The 13,900-nt window shown below is 62.0% G+C and overlaps 1 protein-coding gene across 1 annotated transcript; it reads left to right on the top strand.

Moving 5' to 3' along the window:
* The first annotated feature begins 43 nt into the window (after positions 1-43).
* Positions 44-13,035, top strand: UROD (uroporphyrinogen decarboxylase). Its single transcript, XM_084636608.1, has 10 exons — positions 44-358; positions 4,954-5,066; positions 5,380-5,459; positions 8,290-8,352; positions 8,460-8,657; positions 9,113-9,274; positions 9,632-9,769; positions 11,513-11,613; positions 12,271-12,337; positions 12,723-13,035. Exons 1-10 carry the CDS (start codon positions 132-134, stop codon positions 12,885-12,887), a joined length of 1,314 nt encoding a protein of 437 aa, XP_084492734.1. The 5' UTR covers positions 44-131; the 3' UTR covers positions 12,888-13,035.
* The last annotated feature ends 865 nt before the right edge of the window (positions 13,036-13,900 follow it).

Genomic DNA, 13,900 nt, shown 5'->3' with positions numbered 1-13,900 from the left:
CGCCCCGCCCCGCCCGTCACCGCCGCGCTGCGGGGGTGGAAACCCTCAGACCCTGCCCCCGCCCCGCACGGGGAGCGGCAGGGAGCTGTTTCCCGTTTCTGAAGGCGCCGCTACACCGGGCTTTACGGTCGATGGCCGCGCGCGCCGGCAGGGCCAGGGGCAGCCCTCCGCCGGCGGCGGGGTCTTTCAGGCACCCCGCGGGGCAGCCACGGCTCCCCCCGCCCCCGCCGGGGGCGCGGCCTGAGCAAGATGGCGGCGCCCGCGGGCCCCTCGCGGGGGCGTGGCGCCGCGCTGGGGGGAGGGGGCAGCGGAGCCCGGGCGGCGGGAGCAGGAGGATGGAGGGGAGCAGCCCGCTCCGGTGAGTCGCGGCGCCGGGGTCAGGGGCCCCCCGGGGCTGGTGCCGCCGCCGCCGCCCGCGGGGGCCCGTCACGCCCGGCCCGGGTCTGGGAGAGCGCGACTGGCTCCGCGCGGGCGGCGGGGGGGGGTAACTACCGGCCCCGCTAAACGCCCCCCCCACACCCGGGCAGCGCCCCCGGGGCCTGGGCTGGGCCCGTCCGGCGGAAACCGCGGCGAGCCGGCTTCACCCCGCGGCGAACGGCCGCTCCGCCCCGCCGGGTTCGCTCCTGGGCCCGCCCGGGCCCGGCTCCGCCCGCTGTTCCTGGGCCCGGGGGTAGCGGCTCCCTCGCTGCTTCCGGAAGCTGGTCGCCAAGCGGGTCCCCCCCCTTTCCCCGGGTCCGCCCCCCCCTTTCCCCGGGTCCGCCCCCCCCTTTCCCCGGGTCACCCCCCCTTTCCCCGGGAACCCCCCCAGGTCCCCCCCCTTTCCCCGGGTCCCCCCCTTTCCCCGGGAACCCCCCCCGGGTCCCCCCCCTTTCCCCGGGGTCCCCCCCTTTCCCCGGGAACCCCCCGGGTCCCCCCCCTTTCCCCGGGTCCCCCCCCTTTCCCCGGGAACCCCCCCCCGGGAACCCGTCCCCCCAGCAGCATAAAGCTCTCCCGCTGGCATGGCGCGGGGTCAGTGTCGCTCGGGGGGGGCGGTTTCTTCCTAGCCCTGAGCGGCGCCAGTTGCCTTGGGGGAGGCTGTCGGGCAGACACCGCCGCCCCCTTCCTCTCAGCTGTCGCTTCACGACGGGCGTTAATTTAACTAACACGCCACGACGGCGAGACTGTAAACTCTGCCCTTTCTGTCTTGTCTACGGTACAGCCCTATGTGAGCGTGAAAAACCCGCCCCCGGGGACCGCGACACGGGCGTAATTCCCTGCTGTCTACAGCCCCACGTCGGCGGGAGAGCTGCTCCGCCGCTATAGCTACCGCCTCTCCTGGAGGTGGATTCACGGCGCCGGCAGGCAAGCTCTCTCCCGCCGGCTTAGAGCGTCTTCATTAAATCGCCACGGGGGCGCGGCTGTGCTCCTGCGATGGTTTAGGTGTAGGCTTGCCCTAAGCGAGGACGATCAGTTGGGACCCTATTGAAACTTTAAAGGACCAGCCCTTTAAAGTGTTTCCTTAAGCCTGTGGTTGCAACTAGCACTTGATCAGTATTAATGAAAGACTAGAGAACAGAGCTGTCTGAAGGATGGAAGTTCTGGTCTGAGAAGAATTGTGAGATTTGGTCAGAAGGAAAATAAACTCCAGAAGAAAATAATTATTTTGGTTGATAAATGTTACATGTTGCAATACACAATACATGATCAACATTTCTGCATGCCGTGGCCGACACCGGGGGAATTGCTTTCCGTTTTTTCCTGAAGTAAAATTCTGGTAAAATTGCCCGATTTCTGCAAAGTGTTTTGATTTTGACAGTGCTGTATCTTCCCATGGAATATGGTTCCATTCAAGTTCCTTTGGCTTTACTAGAGAATCTCTCTCTCGCTTTTGGATTTGCCAGCACACTCTGTCAGCGCCATGAGCTATAGTTTCCGCTGCTTGTGCAGACCTTTCACACCACCGTAGAGAGAGGAGAAAAATCACCTAGACTGAAGAAAGTTATTGGCAGTGGGAACTCGGAGACAGGTGCAGTAGCTGTAGTTACACAACTCAACATTAACTAGGTTGTAAATTGGCAGTTACACTTGCAAAGTTACTCTGCGTACTCTGGTCGCACTTAGCACAATGGAGTCCTGATCCTGACTGCAGCCGCTAGGTGGCTAGGAGACTCTGCCTGGATGAACTGAGGCTTCCACCATCAGTTGTAGGTTTAGGGAATCAAGTTTCTTGGTCTGGACTTTGCCCAGCCAGCCAGCTGTGCCCTATAAGTCACGGATGTATTTTTTCAAAAATATACTGTATAAAACTGAAGCCAGTGCAGAAACCCAGATTCCCCAGGAGCACCAACAGAACTTTAACTGCAAGACTGTGATGCAGGTCTGCCCCCCGTGCTGCTGCATGGGCTGGGTTTGCGAGATCCTATCTTCGCTCCATGTGCAACCCAGTCAGGGGGCCTAGTTTCCACATGGCTGGCCCCTGCCTTGCTTCTAGCATAGTTCATATGGAGTGTGGTTGGGTCTGGTAGCTGTAGCAAAAAGGGGCCTTCAGCCTATGTGATGAGACACCAAGCCAAGGTCTGCCCCTTCTGCCAGTCTCTGGTAGCTGGCCAGGTGACAATAGAAAATGCTTCCCTTCCGTTCCCCTGACTGTAGGGGATTACAGCCCTACTGTCCTAGGCCTAAACTCCTCCCAGGCCTGCACAGCTGAGATACAGCCTTACCGCCAGCTGAGTGGGAGTTAAGTCCACATCAGAGACGCCCCTCGGTGGAGCCCACCGTCCCCAGAATCTCCCCAGAGCAGCTGCTGCCTCTGATAACTTAATCAGCGCTGTCTCTTTGTGGTGCTCCCTAACCGCACATTGTCTGTGCAAGCGATGGATGGGCAGGCGGAGCCGGGAGAACAGGAAGGTGGCTCAGCAGCCCCGCTCCCACCTCCTGCTGGCTTTGTCCTGCACAGCATGCAGCTAGAACAGAACGGGGCAGTGATGGCAAATGTGACCGCACTCTCAGTCAGTTAAAACGTTTCATCCGGGATTATCTGTTACCACCCCCAAGAGCAGTTTAATGCCTCCAGAGAAGGCAGCAGATTCCTACCGCAGCCACCAGCCCTTGGGGCTCTTTAATGGATCAAAGGGAAGCCACACAGAGTTCTCCTTCTAGCCTGGGAGGAAAACCAGCTACAGCAGCCTATGGGGAGGGAGCTATGCTGTGACCAACGTCCTTCAACTGAATCCTGGCAGGCTCTGTGGGGCACTTATAGGCCATGTGTAGGGCAGTGACCCTGGTGTTTTGGGCACCTTTCCCCAGTCAGTGAGATGTGAGGAGTGTCGGGGCCCGTGCGAGATAGTGCAGAGCGTCCCTGCCTGCTTCTGCAGTCACTGTGTGGTTGGGACATCCTGGCTTTGCCGCAGGTATCGCAGGGAGCCATGAGGGTGAGACACGGGACTGGAACCCAGGAGATCCAGGCAGGTCTCCATCGTTCTGCGCCCACTTCCTCCTCGTACCAGTAACGGGATGCTCCTTGCTGGATATTTGTAGAGCACTTGGAGATCTGGGGCTGGTAGGGAGTGGGATTCTAGGGGGTGAGAGGCAGGGACTGTGAAGTCCCAGCCCGTTGTCGTGCATGAGTAGACAAGCCAGATCCTACATCACTTGGGATACTACACCACTGACCTTCCCGGCCTGGGGAATGCCCAGTTCCCTTCCCTGCCGCACCCGGCCAGGACCGCTCCCCTTAATGTGTTGGAGGGTGTTAACCTCCTCTCTGCTGTCATCCCAGCCATTAGCCAGTGGGGAGGGACTAGCCCGAACCCTGGAGCGCAGAGAGCTCCCCTCCCTCAAGGAAGCAGTTGTCCCAGTGAGGTGCTGCTGCCTAGCCCCTGGCAGCCTGGAGAAGCAGGACCAGCAGCCGGCTCTGGGCCAGCAGCCAGGGCTGACAGAGGAGGGCTCTGACTCTCCTGTGGGTCAGGGACTCTGTCTCTCTCCCCCGGAGCTTGGGCTTGCATGAGCAGGGAGCAGACAGGAAACCTTCCCTGGGTGCAGAGTGGCCTGTGTCAGCCTCCTCCTGGCTGTGGGAGTGCGGGCAAGGGGCTGACAGCCCCCTGGAAAGGAAGAGCCGGGCTGGGGGCTGCACACAAACCCACCAGGGGAGTAATGCAGTGTGAGGAGGGAGTCTGCAGGGGCTGTTACCAGAGCAGCAGAATGAGGAGGTGCAGGGACCCTGTCCTGCATCACCCCAGGCAGGGCTGTTGGCAAGTTATACTTGGCATCTGCATGTTCCCAAAGCGCTGAGTAAATGTCTGCTGCCCCCCAGGCGGAAGGCAAGTGCGGGCTGGGGGACCGCTTGCCGGGCTGGCCTCAGCTTCTCTAATCTCCACCCAGAAAGAGGAATGATGGGACAATGACAAGGCAACAGGCTTGTTCCTCACCTAGGCTGCGGGGCCTCCAGCAGGTCCTTTCTCTGCCAGGGGGGTGCGACCACAGGCCCGGCTCACCCCCTCCCAACCTCCTGCTGCAGCTCCAGGGAAGCGCCCTGCCAGGCTCCCTCCTGGGCCCAGGTCCCTCCTTTATAAGCACCAGCTGGGACTCAGCCCCAATCGCAGCTGCTGTTCAGCTCGTTCCCAGCACCTGCCTACTGGGCTACTCCCTGAGCCTTAAAAGGGCAGACCGCCTTGTTGCAGCAAATATCAGCCCCATTTTACTGGTGGGGAAACTGAGGCACGGAGGCAGAGGTGGGCAAACGCACCAGTTCCCAGCCCCGATGTGGAGCATGGTCCCATGCAGCTAACGCCTCAGACTCCAGTGTGTTGGAGGGTCAGCTCCTGTGATTTCCCTTTGCCCTAGGGGTGGGAGTAGCCAGGCTCTGCAGCTCTCTGTGGGGGAGCGGTCTCCTGACCCCACCCTGCTCCTAGGGGATTGGTCTCGGTGATGCTGGGTCTGCTGACTGCCTGCCCCCACTCCCCCCCCTTGCTTTAGGCCCCAAGACTTCCCTGCGTTGAAGAATGACACGTTCCTTCGAGCGGCGAGAGGGGAAGAGACGGAGTACACCCCAGTCTGGTGCATGAGGCAGGCTGGCCGATACCTCCCAGGTGAGTGGCCAAGGCACAGGGTCCAGGAAGGTCGGGCCAGCACTCCGGGCAGGGCCCTTCTCCTACTTGGAGCAGGGGTGCCTGTCCCCGTTCCCCCTTGCTGGCTGGCACTAGCTGAGTTGGGGATCGCTCCAGGAGCAGGGTGGCAGATGGAGCCAGAGGCTCAGCTTAGAGTACTAGGCAGAGGCCAGGGTAGCTGAGGGTGCTGCTGGGACCTCTGTGCCATGTTCCCCTTTGCCTTCCTGGCGTGGTGGGGCTCAGGGCCCCCCGGGGATGCCCTCCCCAGGGCCTCACCCAGCTGATCTGCTTGCAGAGTTCCGGGAGACCCGAGCTGCCCAGGACTTCTTCGCCACCTGCCGAAGCCCGAAGATGTGCTGCGAACTGACCCTGCAGGTGAGCGGCTGCTCAGCGCCTGAGCTGATGTTCTCCCCAGGAAGGGCTTTTCTTCACTGCTGCAGAAGCCCTGCGAGCTCCCCCGGGAGTCTGTCACAGCACCGATTGGGTGCCCCCCTCAGCCCACCAGAGGGAGACGCTGTCGTCCTGCCCAGGGTCGTCCTACTCACCCCGGGCTGAGACACGTGTGACAGCTTGGGGAGGCTAAGCACCAGACCCCCACCCTCCTGCCAGGCTGCAGACCTGGTTTCCCTGATGGAGAGCCCATGTGCGCCCTTCCTTAGCCTGGTTTCAGAGTAGCAGCCGTGTTAGTCTGTATTCGCAAAAAGAAAAGGAGGACTTGTGGCACCTTAGAGACTAACAAATTTATTTGAGCATTGAGCTTTCCTGAGCAAAGTGAGCTGTAGCTCACGAAAGCTTATGCTCAAATAAATTTGTTAGTCTCTAAGGTGCCACAAGTCCTCCTCTTCTTCCTTAGCCTGTGAATTTGTCAGGGCCGGGGCCAGGCCCAGGCTGACAGCAACCTGGGGCCTGCTGGACGGCTCAAGAAGATCTGGACAACCTTGAAAACGAGTAATTGAAACGGGGTACAATTTAACAGTGCAAAGTGCAAGGTCAGGAACTTAGCGACTGACAAGGAGAATTTTTGCTATAAGCTGGGGATGTATCAGCTGGAAGTGACAGGAGAAGACAGACCTGAGTGTATTGGTCTGTGACCGGGGTCCTAGCAGGGGCCAGCTGTGATCACTCAATTAGGGTGAACTGCAAAGAATGGGGCAGACAATCCCCATAAAGCTGGTGGATATTCCAGTACTCAGATTCACCAAGGCAGCATAAAACAGCTTCTTTATTACCTCACTGGTTACTCAGAAGTCCAGACAACACAGTTCCCTCAAAGTGATCCAGCCTCAGGCCTCCATCCAGGTACCCATGTCAAATATGATGAAAATTTCTGTAAATCTTATTTCATCGTATATAAAAGAAAAGGTTCTCCCAATCCCCAAGGATCGGACACCTCACCGCCCAGGTTATTGAATGTTCCAGATCTTACCCAGTTACAGGCTACAGCCAAGTCTTATTGACTAAACTAAAATGTATTAAAAAGCAGAAGAGAGACGGTAAGGTTAAAAGACGGTAAGGTTAAAAGATCAATAGACAGACAGACATGAGTTCAATTCACTTAGGTGCAGCTTCATAGCAGAGATGGTGAGCTTCGTATTGCAGAGAGTTCTTTCAGAAATAGTTCATAGGTCATAGTCCGATGCCCAACTATCATATTCAGGGGGTACCAGCATAACTGGGACCTCAGGCTTGCGACTCAAACTTCCCCCAATGAAGCCTAAGCAGATCTGAGATGACAGAATCAGGACCCAAGGATCTTTTATACAATTTCATGTCCTCTTTGACAAGCTGGGGTCGCTCAGGGAACAAAAGGTCATTAGGATGATTTTGGAGGAGGTCCATCACTGGTACTTAGCTATAGAATTAACATAAGGCCATTTGCTTGTTCCTCCAGCATTCACAGTGTATTTCAAAGATGAATACCGAGATATCCCGTGTTTACAATTCATTTAAATGCTAGGATCTTCTTTTGACCTCTGACTTATCAGAATACAGCATAGGCAAGGACTGTGGATTACATTGTGGACCCTACTCATAAGTATGTAAATACACAAAAACACAAACATTGTCTCCCCACATGTCCTTTGAGGGTTATTTATTTTGCAGGCTGTTTAACCCTTTCTAGCCATGGTCATTCACAGGAAGACTATGAGCCACCAATGTGATGTGGTTGTGAAAAGGCTGATGCAGTGCTGGGGTGCATCTGACAAGGCGTTTCCAGTAGAGACAGGGCAGTGTTATTCCCATTGAACCAGGCACAGGTGAGACCTCACCTGGCATACTGGGTGCAGATCTGGTGTCCCACGTGTAAGAAAGATGAATTCAAACTGGAACAGGTGCAGAGCAGGGCTACTAGGATGATCCGAGGAATGGAAAAACCTACCTTGAGAGGAGACGCCAAGAGCTTGGCTTGTTTAACCCAACCAAACGCAGGCTGAGGGGAGATCTGACTGCTCTCGATAAATACATCAGAGGGACAAACACCAGGGAGGGAGAGGAGTTATTTAAGATAAGCGCCAATGTGGACACAAGAACCAATGGCTATCAACTGGCCATCAACAAGTTTAGACTTGAAATGAGATGAAGGTTTCTAACCAGCAGAGGAGTGAAGTTCTGGAGCAGCCTCCCCAGGGGAGCAGTGGGGACAAAAAACCTCACTGGCTTCAAGACAGAGCTGGAGAAGTGTATGGAGGGGATGGTGTGGTGGGACTGCCTACGACGGCATGTCGCTGATCTGCGACTGCTAGCAGCAAATATCTCCAGTGGCTGGAGATGGGACACTAGATGGGAAGGGCTCTGTGTTACTACAGAGAATTCTTTCCCAGGTGTCTGGCTGCTGGGTCTTGTCCATATGCTCAGGGTCCAACTGATCACCATATTTGGGGTCGGGAAGGAATCTTCCCCCCGGTCAGATTGGCAGAGACCTTGGGGGTTTTTCGCCTTCCTCTGCAGCCTGGGGCATGGGTCACTTGCAGGTTTAAACCCATGTCACTGGTGGATTCTCTGTAACTTGAGGTCTTTAAACCCTGATTTGAGGAGGTCCGTGATGCACCCAGGGATCAGGGTCTGTTACAGGGGTGGGTGGGTGAGGTTCTGTAGCCTGCGATGTGCAGCAGGTCAGACGAGAGGGTCACGATGGTCCCATCTGGCCATAAGGCTGCTGAGCTCCATGTGTGTCCGGCGCTGACTCTGACTCTGTTCCCTGCAGCCGTTGAGGCGATTTCCTCTGGATGCTGCCATCATCTTCTCTGACATCTTGGTGGTGCCCCAGGTAAGGGAGGCAAAGGTCTGCATTGCTGCCCCCGGGTTGGGGGGCTGGATCCCCTTGGGGGCTGGTGGGCGCCCGCTCCTTCACCTGTCCCGTGTTTGTCCCCCAAGGCGCTGGGCATGGAGGTGGTGATGGTGCCCGGCAAAGGGCCCACTTTCCCAGAGCCCCTCATGGAGGTGGAGGACCTGCTGAAGCTGCGGCAGAAGGTGGACGTGTCGGAGGAGCTGGGCTACGTCTTCCAGGCCATCACGCTGACCCGGCACAGCCTGGAGGGCAAAGTGCCCCTGATTGGCTTCTCCGGGGCACCGGTAAGAACCGCCCCACCCCGGCTCTGGGAAGCCAGGCACGCAGTCCCACTGGGCTCAGGCTGCCTCGCTCGCAGCCCCTGCGGGGGGTCGCGCTGTGTTCTCTGGAGGATGCTCCCAGGGCTGCAGCTACTGATCAGCCTGCCTGGGCGGCCGGGAGCACAAGGGGACGCTGGACTGGAAATGACCCTGCCTTTAGCGCGGGGGCTGTTGGCTCAGAGGCAGATCCAGCCGGTACCCCCCTTTCTGCACTGTCCCCCGGGACGGGAGTGAGGGCGTGTGCATTCCAGCCTAGCCCCATGCTTCCTCCATCTCAGGCCAGCCCTCGGGCGAGGGGCGACTGGCTGTCCCGGTGAGGGAGAGGCCCAGCCAGGCCCCCAGCAGGGTGTTTGGGGGCAGGGTGGAACCCACTCTCTTGCTCACTCTTCGTGCCCTGCCGACTCTCCTTCCTCGCCCAGTGGACCCTCATGTCCTACATGATCGAAGGCGGCGGCTCCAACACCATGGCCAAGGCCAAGCGCTGGCTGTACCGGCATCCCGAGGCCAGCCACCGCCTGCTGCAGCTGCTGCGGGATGTCATCGTGGAGTACCTGGTGGGCCAGGTGGCAGCCGGCGCTCAGGTGCGCCTTGTTCGGGGGGGGCTCATGGGAACAGTGCAGTGGGTGGGGCGGGGAGAGCTTGGGGGTCCCTCGGGCAGCCTCGTGGAACGAGACCTGCCAACGGGGTGTCACCGGGGGAGCCTGGCAGTAGGTTACTGAGGTTCACGGCACCGTGGGGGGCAGAGCCCTGTGGCACTCCTCACCCGGAAATGCACAGCCGTGGGGTGGGGGGTCTTACTGCTGTGTATCCACTAGGGGTTTAGACCAGTGGAGTTGGGCGGGGAGGGGCCCCTTCTGGACTGGGGGGCGGGGGCCCGTTCTGGACTGGGAGCGCTGGGAGCCGGGGGCTCTAACCTGATGTCCCTTTGGCTCCGGAAGGCGCTCCAGCTGTTTGAGTCCCATGCCGGGCACCTGGGCCCTGAGCAGTTCCGGGAGTTTGCCCTGCCCTACGTCCGGGACATTGCCAAGCGTGTGAAGAACAAGCTGCAGGCAGAAGCGCTGTCCCCGGTGCCAATGGTAAGGAGGGCGCTGGGCCTGGCTGGGCACTGCCACTGAGGGGGTTTCAGAGTCGCTGCTCTGGGGCCAACCTCGCCCCCAGCTGCCCCAGCCTGCAGCAGGGCTGGGGCCCGAGGCAAGTGGGAGGGGCTTCCCTTTGGCCCCGCCCCTTGATGGGGAGAGCCAGCCAGAGCTCTGCTCCCTGAGTGCCCTCCGCCAGGTGGGTCCCTGGAGCAGGTTCCCCAGCGACAGGTCTACGCGCAGGGAGAGCTCCCAGCCCAGGAGGCTCCTCATTGGTGTGGGGGGTGGTGGGGAGGGCATTGGGGCTGCTGCTGCTTTTCCACCCCAGAGAGGGGTCTGGGTGGAGGAGGGCCGGGACTGCCTGACCCCGGAGCGCTGGGACTCTCCAGTCCCATCTCGGCCGGCGGCTGGTGTTGCAGGCTGCGCAGGAAGGGGTTAAACCCAACTCCCCCATGCGCCCAGTGGGGCAGCAGCAGGTGGGTGAGGGGCCTGAGCCCAGCAGCCAGGTCTCCTCGCTGCCCTGCTGCAGACAGGCCGTGCCCTCCGCCGGGCAGCCCTCCGCCAAAGCGCTGTGCCAAGGTAGTGAGTGCCCAGCCCACTACTGAGGTGGAGCTGCCATGGGGCTCCAGGGCACCCAGGCCGCAGGGCCAGAGCCGGCGAGAGGGGGAGGAATGGACACAGCCCGGCCCCTTGGCAAGGCAAGCGCCCAGCCTCCTGCGCTTCCTGGAGCCCCGCAGGTGCCCCACTGCGGCGCTGGGCATGAGCCGAGCCCTGCCCAGCCCATCTGGCTGAGATCCAGCCAGCCAGCGCCTCCCCAGCCCCAAGGGGAAGTGGCCCGCCTGCCCGCCGCTCTGATGGACTCCCAGGCCCTCTGGGGCCAGCTGTGGGGCAGTGTGCTGGGGAGACACCGCACGGCCCGACAGCTTCCCGCAGCCCCCCTCGCTGCTGAGAGTGTCAGGGGGGTGGCCCCTGTGTGTGAGGGCAGGTGCCTGCGAGGATCCCGATGCCCAGTAGGCTCAGGGAGTAGGGAGGGGAAAGGCCACGAGGGCTCCACCGTTGCCCGCAAAGTCCTTCCCAGGAGGGAGCAGGCTGTGGCTGGGAGAAGCCGGCTGGGCTGGAGAGCAGGGACCTGGGCCAGGGAGAGCAGCAGTCTGCCCCTGCCTGCGGGAGCTGGCCCTGGGAAAGGGGGAGCGTTTACATCCCAGCAGGGGCACCCCTCTGAGCAGGCCAGCAGGACAGTGCGTGTGCCCGGGGCTCTGGGCACCACCCTGCCCCCAGGTGACACCGGGACAATCAGTGCATCACGTGCCCTGTTCGCTAGCCCCACAGCCACCCCGCTCCTGGAAAGGTGCCCCAGGACGTCGGCACCAGTGCAAAGGCCCCAGCCTGACGGCACGCACCGGAGGAAGCAGCTGCGGCGGCCAAAGGCAGAGGGCTGAGCTGGCGTGAGCCGACCAGCCAGAGGGGATGCCCTGGAGACGGCACTGGCTGGCTCCGTGGACCAGGCTGTTTCTCTGGGGTGCCTCAGTTTCCCCAGGGGAATGGCAGCACCGCTCCCCCTGAGGGCTGTGGTGAATGTGTAGAAGGGACTCCGGGTCACAGGCCCCAGGACGGCGTAGGGCAGGGGAGCTCCCACTCTGCCACGGCCGCCGGTGGGCAGAGGCTGACGCCGCGTCCCATTGCACACGGCTCGGGGCAGAGCCAGGCAGCTGAGCCCTTCCCCCGCGTCTCTCCCCCTCGCAGATCGTCTTCGCCAAGGACGCGCACTACGCGCTGGAGGAGCTGGCCCAGGCTGGCTACGAGGTGATCGGCCTGGATTGGACCATCCAGCCCCAGGCGGCTCGGTAAGAGATCCGCCCGCTGGGCGACAGCCAGGCCTGGAGCCGGCAGCGGGCTGGGAGCCGGAGGGCAGCTCCTTGCCCCCGGGGCCAGGTAGCATCCGCGGCCCTCGGTCCTGCAGCCCAGCTGCCCTGGGCATGATGCCAAGGCCCTAGGGACACCCCCGGGGGCTGGGACACCGTCCGCTCCGAGGCGACCCTGGCTCTGCCATCGCCTGGCTCCACTGGCCTGCCCGCCCCAGGATGCTTGGCCCCTCCCTTCGCCGGCACACGCGGGGCCCAGCGGTGCCCGGGGCCCCGTCTCAGGGGAGCTGGGCTGGGGCATGCTGCGCTGTAGCTGTGCAGGGAGAGGAGAGGCATTTCCACCCAGGGGCTGCGTCCCAGCCGCCCCCGAGCTCCCGGGGGCTTCGCTGGGGGCCAGCCCCTGAGAAGGGCCTGTGCCGAGCAGGTCAGCTAGCTGGAGGGGCGGTGTTGTACCAGCCCTGGTCGCTAGGGACCCGATCTGTGAGCCCCGCCACCAGGGAACCAGCCGGGGAAATAGCTGGTGCTTTGGAAGACCTGTGGCCCAGCAGGGACCGGACCCCTCCGGGGCTGGGGCGGGCAGGGAAGTGGCACCATCTCTGAGCCAGGTGCAGTGACTTACCCGCTTTCTTTCTGTTCCAGAGAGCGGACGGGTCACCGCGTTACCCTCCAAGGGAACCTGGATCCCTGCGCCCTGTACGCACCCAAGGTAAGGGGGAGGCCGGCCAGGAGCTGGCAACCCTGGGTTCTAATCCCAGCACCGACACCACCTCCCTTTGGGGCAAAGCACGTCCTCTGCCTCAGTTTCCCCAGATGCACAATGGAGCCAGTGCCCAACTCCCAGGCACTTGGGGAAGGGGAGTGAGAGCCAAGTGCTTGGGAGAGTCACCCGGGCTTCCGGGGCTGAGCCCAACAGAAGGGGGAGCCTCGGCCCAGGTGTCTGGCACGGGAAGGCAGCTGGATTCGATCACCCCACCCCAGGGCCCCAGCTCCGGTGCAGAGTAACAGGCCTTGGTGAGGGGACCGGGGCCCCGGGCTCACGGTGGGTGAGCACCCTGGGCCCCGGGCTCACGGTGGGTATCCTGGGTTGGCAGGAGAAGATCGGGGAGCTGGTGAAGAGGATGCTGGAGGGGTTCGGGACCCAGCGCTACATCGCCAACCTGGGCCACGGCCTGTACCCCGACATGAGCCCCGATCACGTGGGCGCGTTCGTGGAAGCTGTGCACACGCACTCCCGCCACCTCAGCACACCCGACTGAGCCCGCCCGGGCCCCTGCCGGCGAGAGGACTGCACGGCGCCGGCCCAGCGAGCGGCAGAGCAGGGGCGCGGCTGGCGGCTCCGCTGTCTGGGCGTGGGGGTCTCAGCCGGGCTGGCCTGGGCCCTGAATTAAAGCTCCTCGTTTCCCAGCACAGTCTGGTGTGGGGGGGGCCTGGCCGGGGGCCGCCACCTGACGCGCCAGCCAGCCTCAGCCGGAGCGGTGCCCCCTCGCACTCAGGCTGAAGCTGGTGCACTGGGCTCGCATCACCATGCCAAATTCCCAACGCGCCCTTCCTGCTTCCTGCGGGAGGAGTCCGGCAGCAGCCTGCGGGGAGGCTGCCCCAGCCGGTAGGGCACTGCCTGGGCCGGGGAGACCTGGGGCTACATGCCTGCTCCCCGCTGGTGGGACCTGTGTCCACCTGTGATGTTAACCCCGCCCGGCACGGGAGCCCAGCCCCCCGGCACAGATGATCCACGTGGCAGCTCTGCGGAGCCTGGCACAGGCAGCCAGGGCAGCGGCACAGCCGGTCCCATCGCCCCGGGCCGGCTGTGGGAGATGGGAGCCGCCTGGGGAGCCAGGATGCTGCTACGTGGCTCTGCCAGGGGAACCCCCCTCCCGCCCGAGGGGGAAGGGCCTTTCCTGGCTCTCCGATGCGGGGCTCCCACTGCTCAGCACAAAGGGCTGATGGGGTCACATGGCCCGAGGCTGCCTGGGAAATGTGTCTGGCTTGGGCCCAGAGGGGTCCCAGCCCCCCCCTCCAGCCCCTGACCTCAGGGCTATGGGTTTCGCTAGTCCTACCCCAGCCTACCCCCGGAGTAGCAGGGTTCTCCAGCGCAGTTAGGTGCTCTAGCCAAGGCCAGGAGCCACCCTGACCCCCCCGCCCCACCCCCAGACTGTCCCCAGCAGCCCACAGTCCTTCCCTTGGGCTACACCCGCCTCTCTTGGGGTTTCCAGTCGGGGCCCGTGACCAATGGGGCTGCCCCCGCCAACATGCTCAGCCTGGCCTCCTGGGG

This window comes from Lepidochelys olivacea, assembly GCF_965140295.1.
Source record: "Lepidochelys olivacea isolate rLepOli2 genome assembly, chromosome: 8".
Lineage (NCBI taxonomy): Eukaryota > Metazoa > Chordata > Testudines > Cheloniidae > Lepidochelys > Lepidochelys olivacea.
Note: the sequence above shows the minus strand (reverse complement) of the source record. Positions and strands in the feature narration are given on the sequence as shown.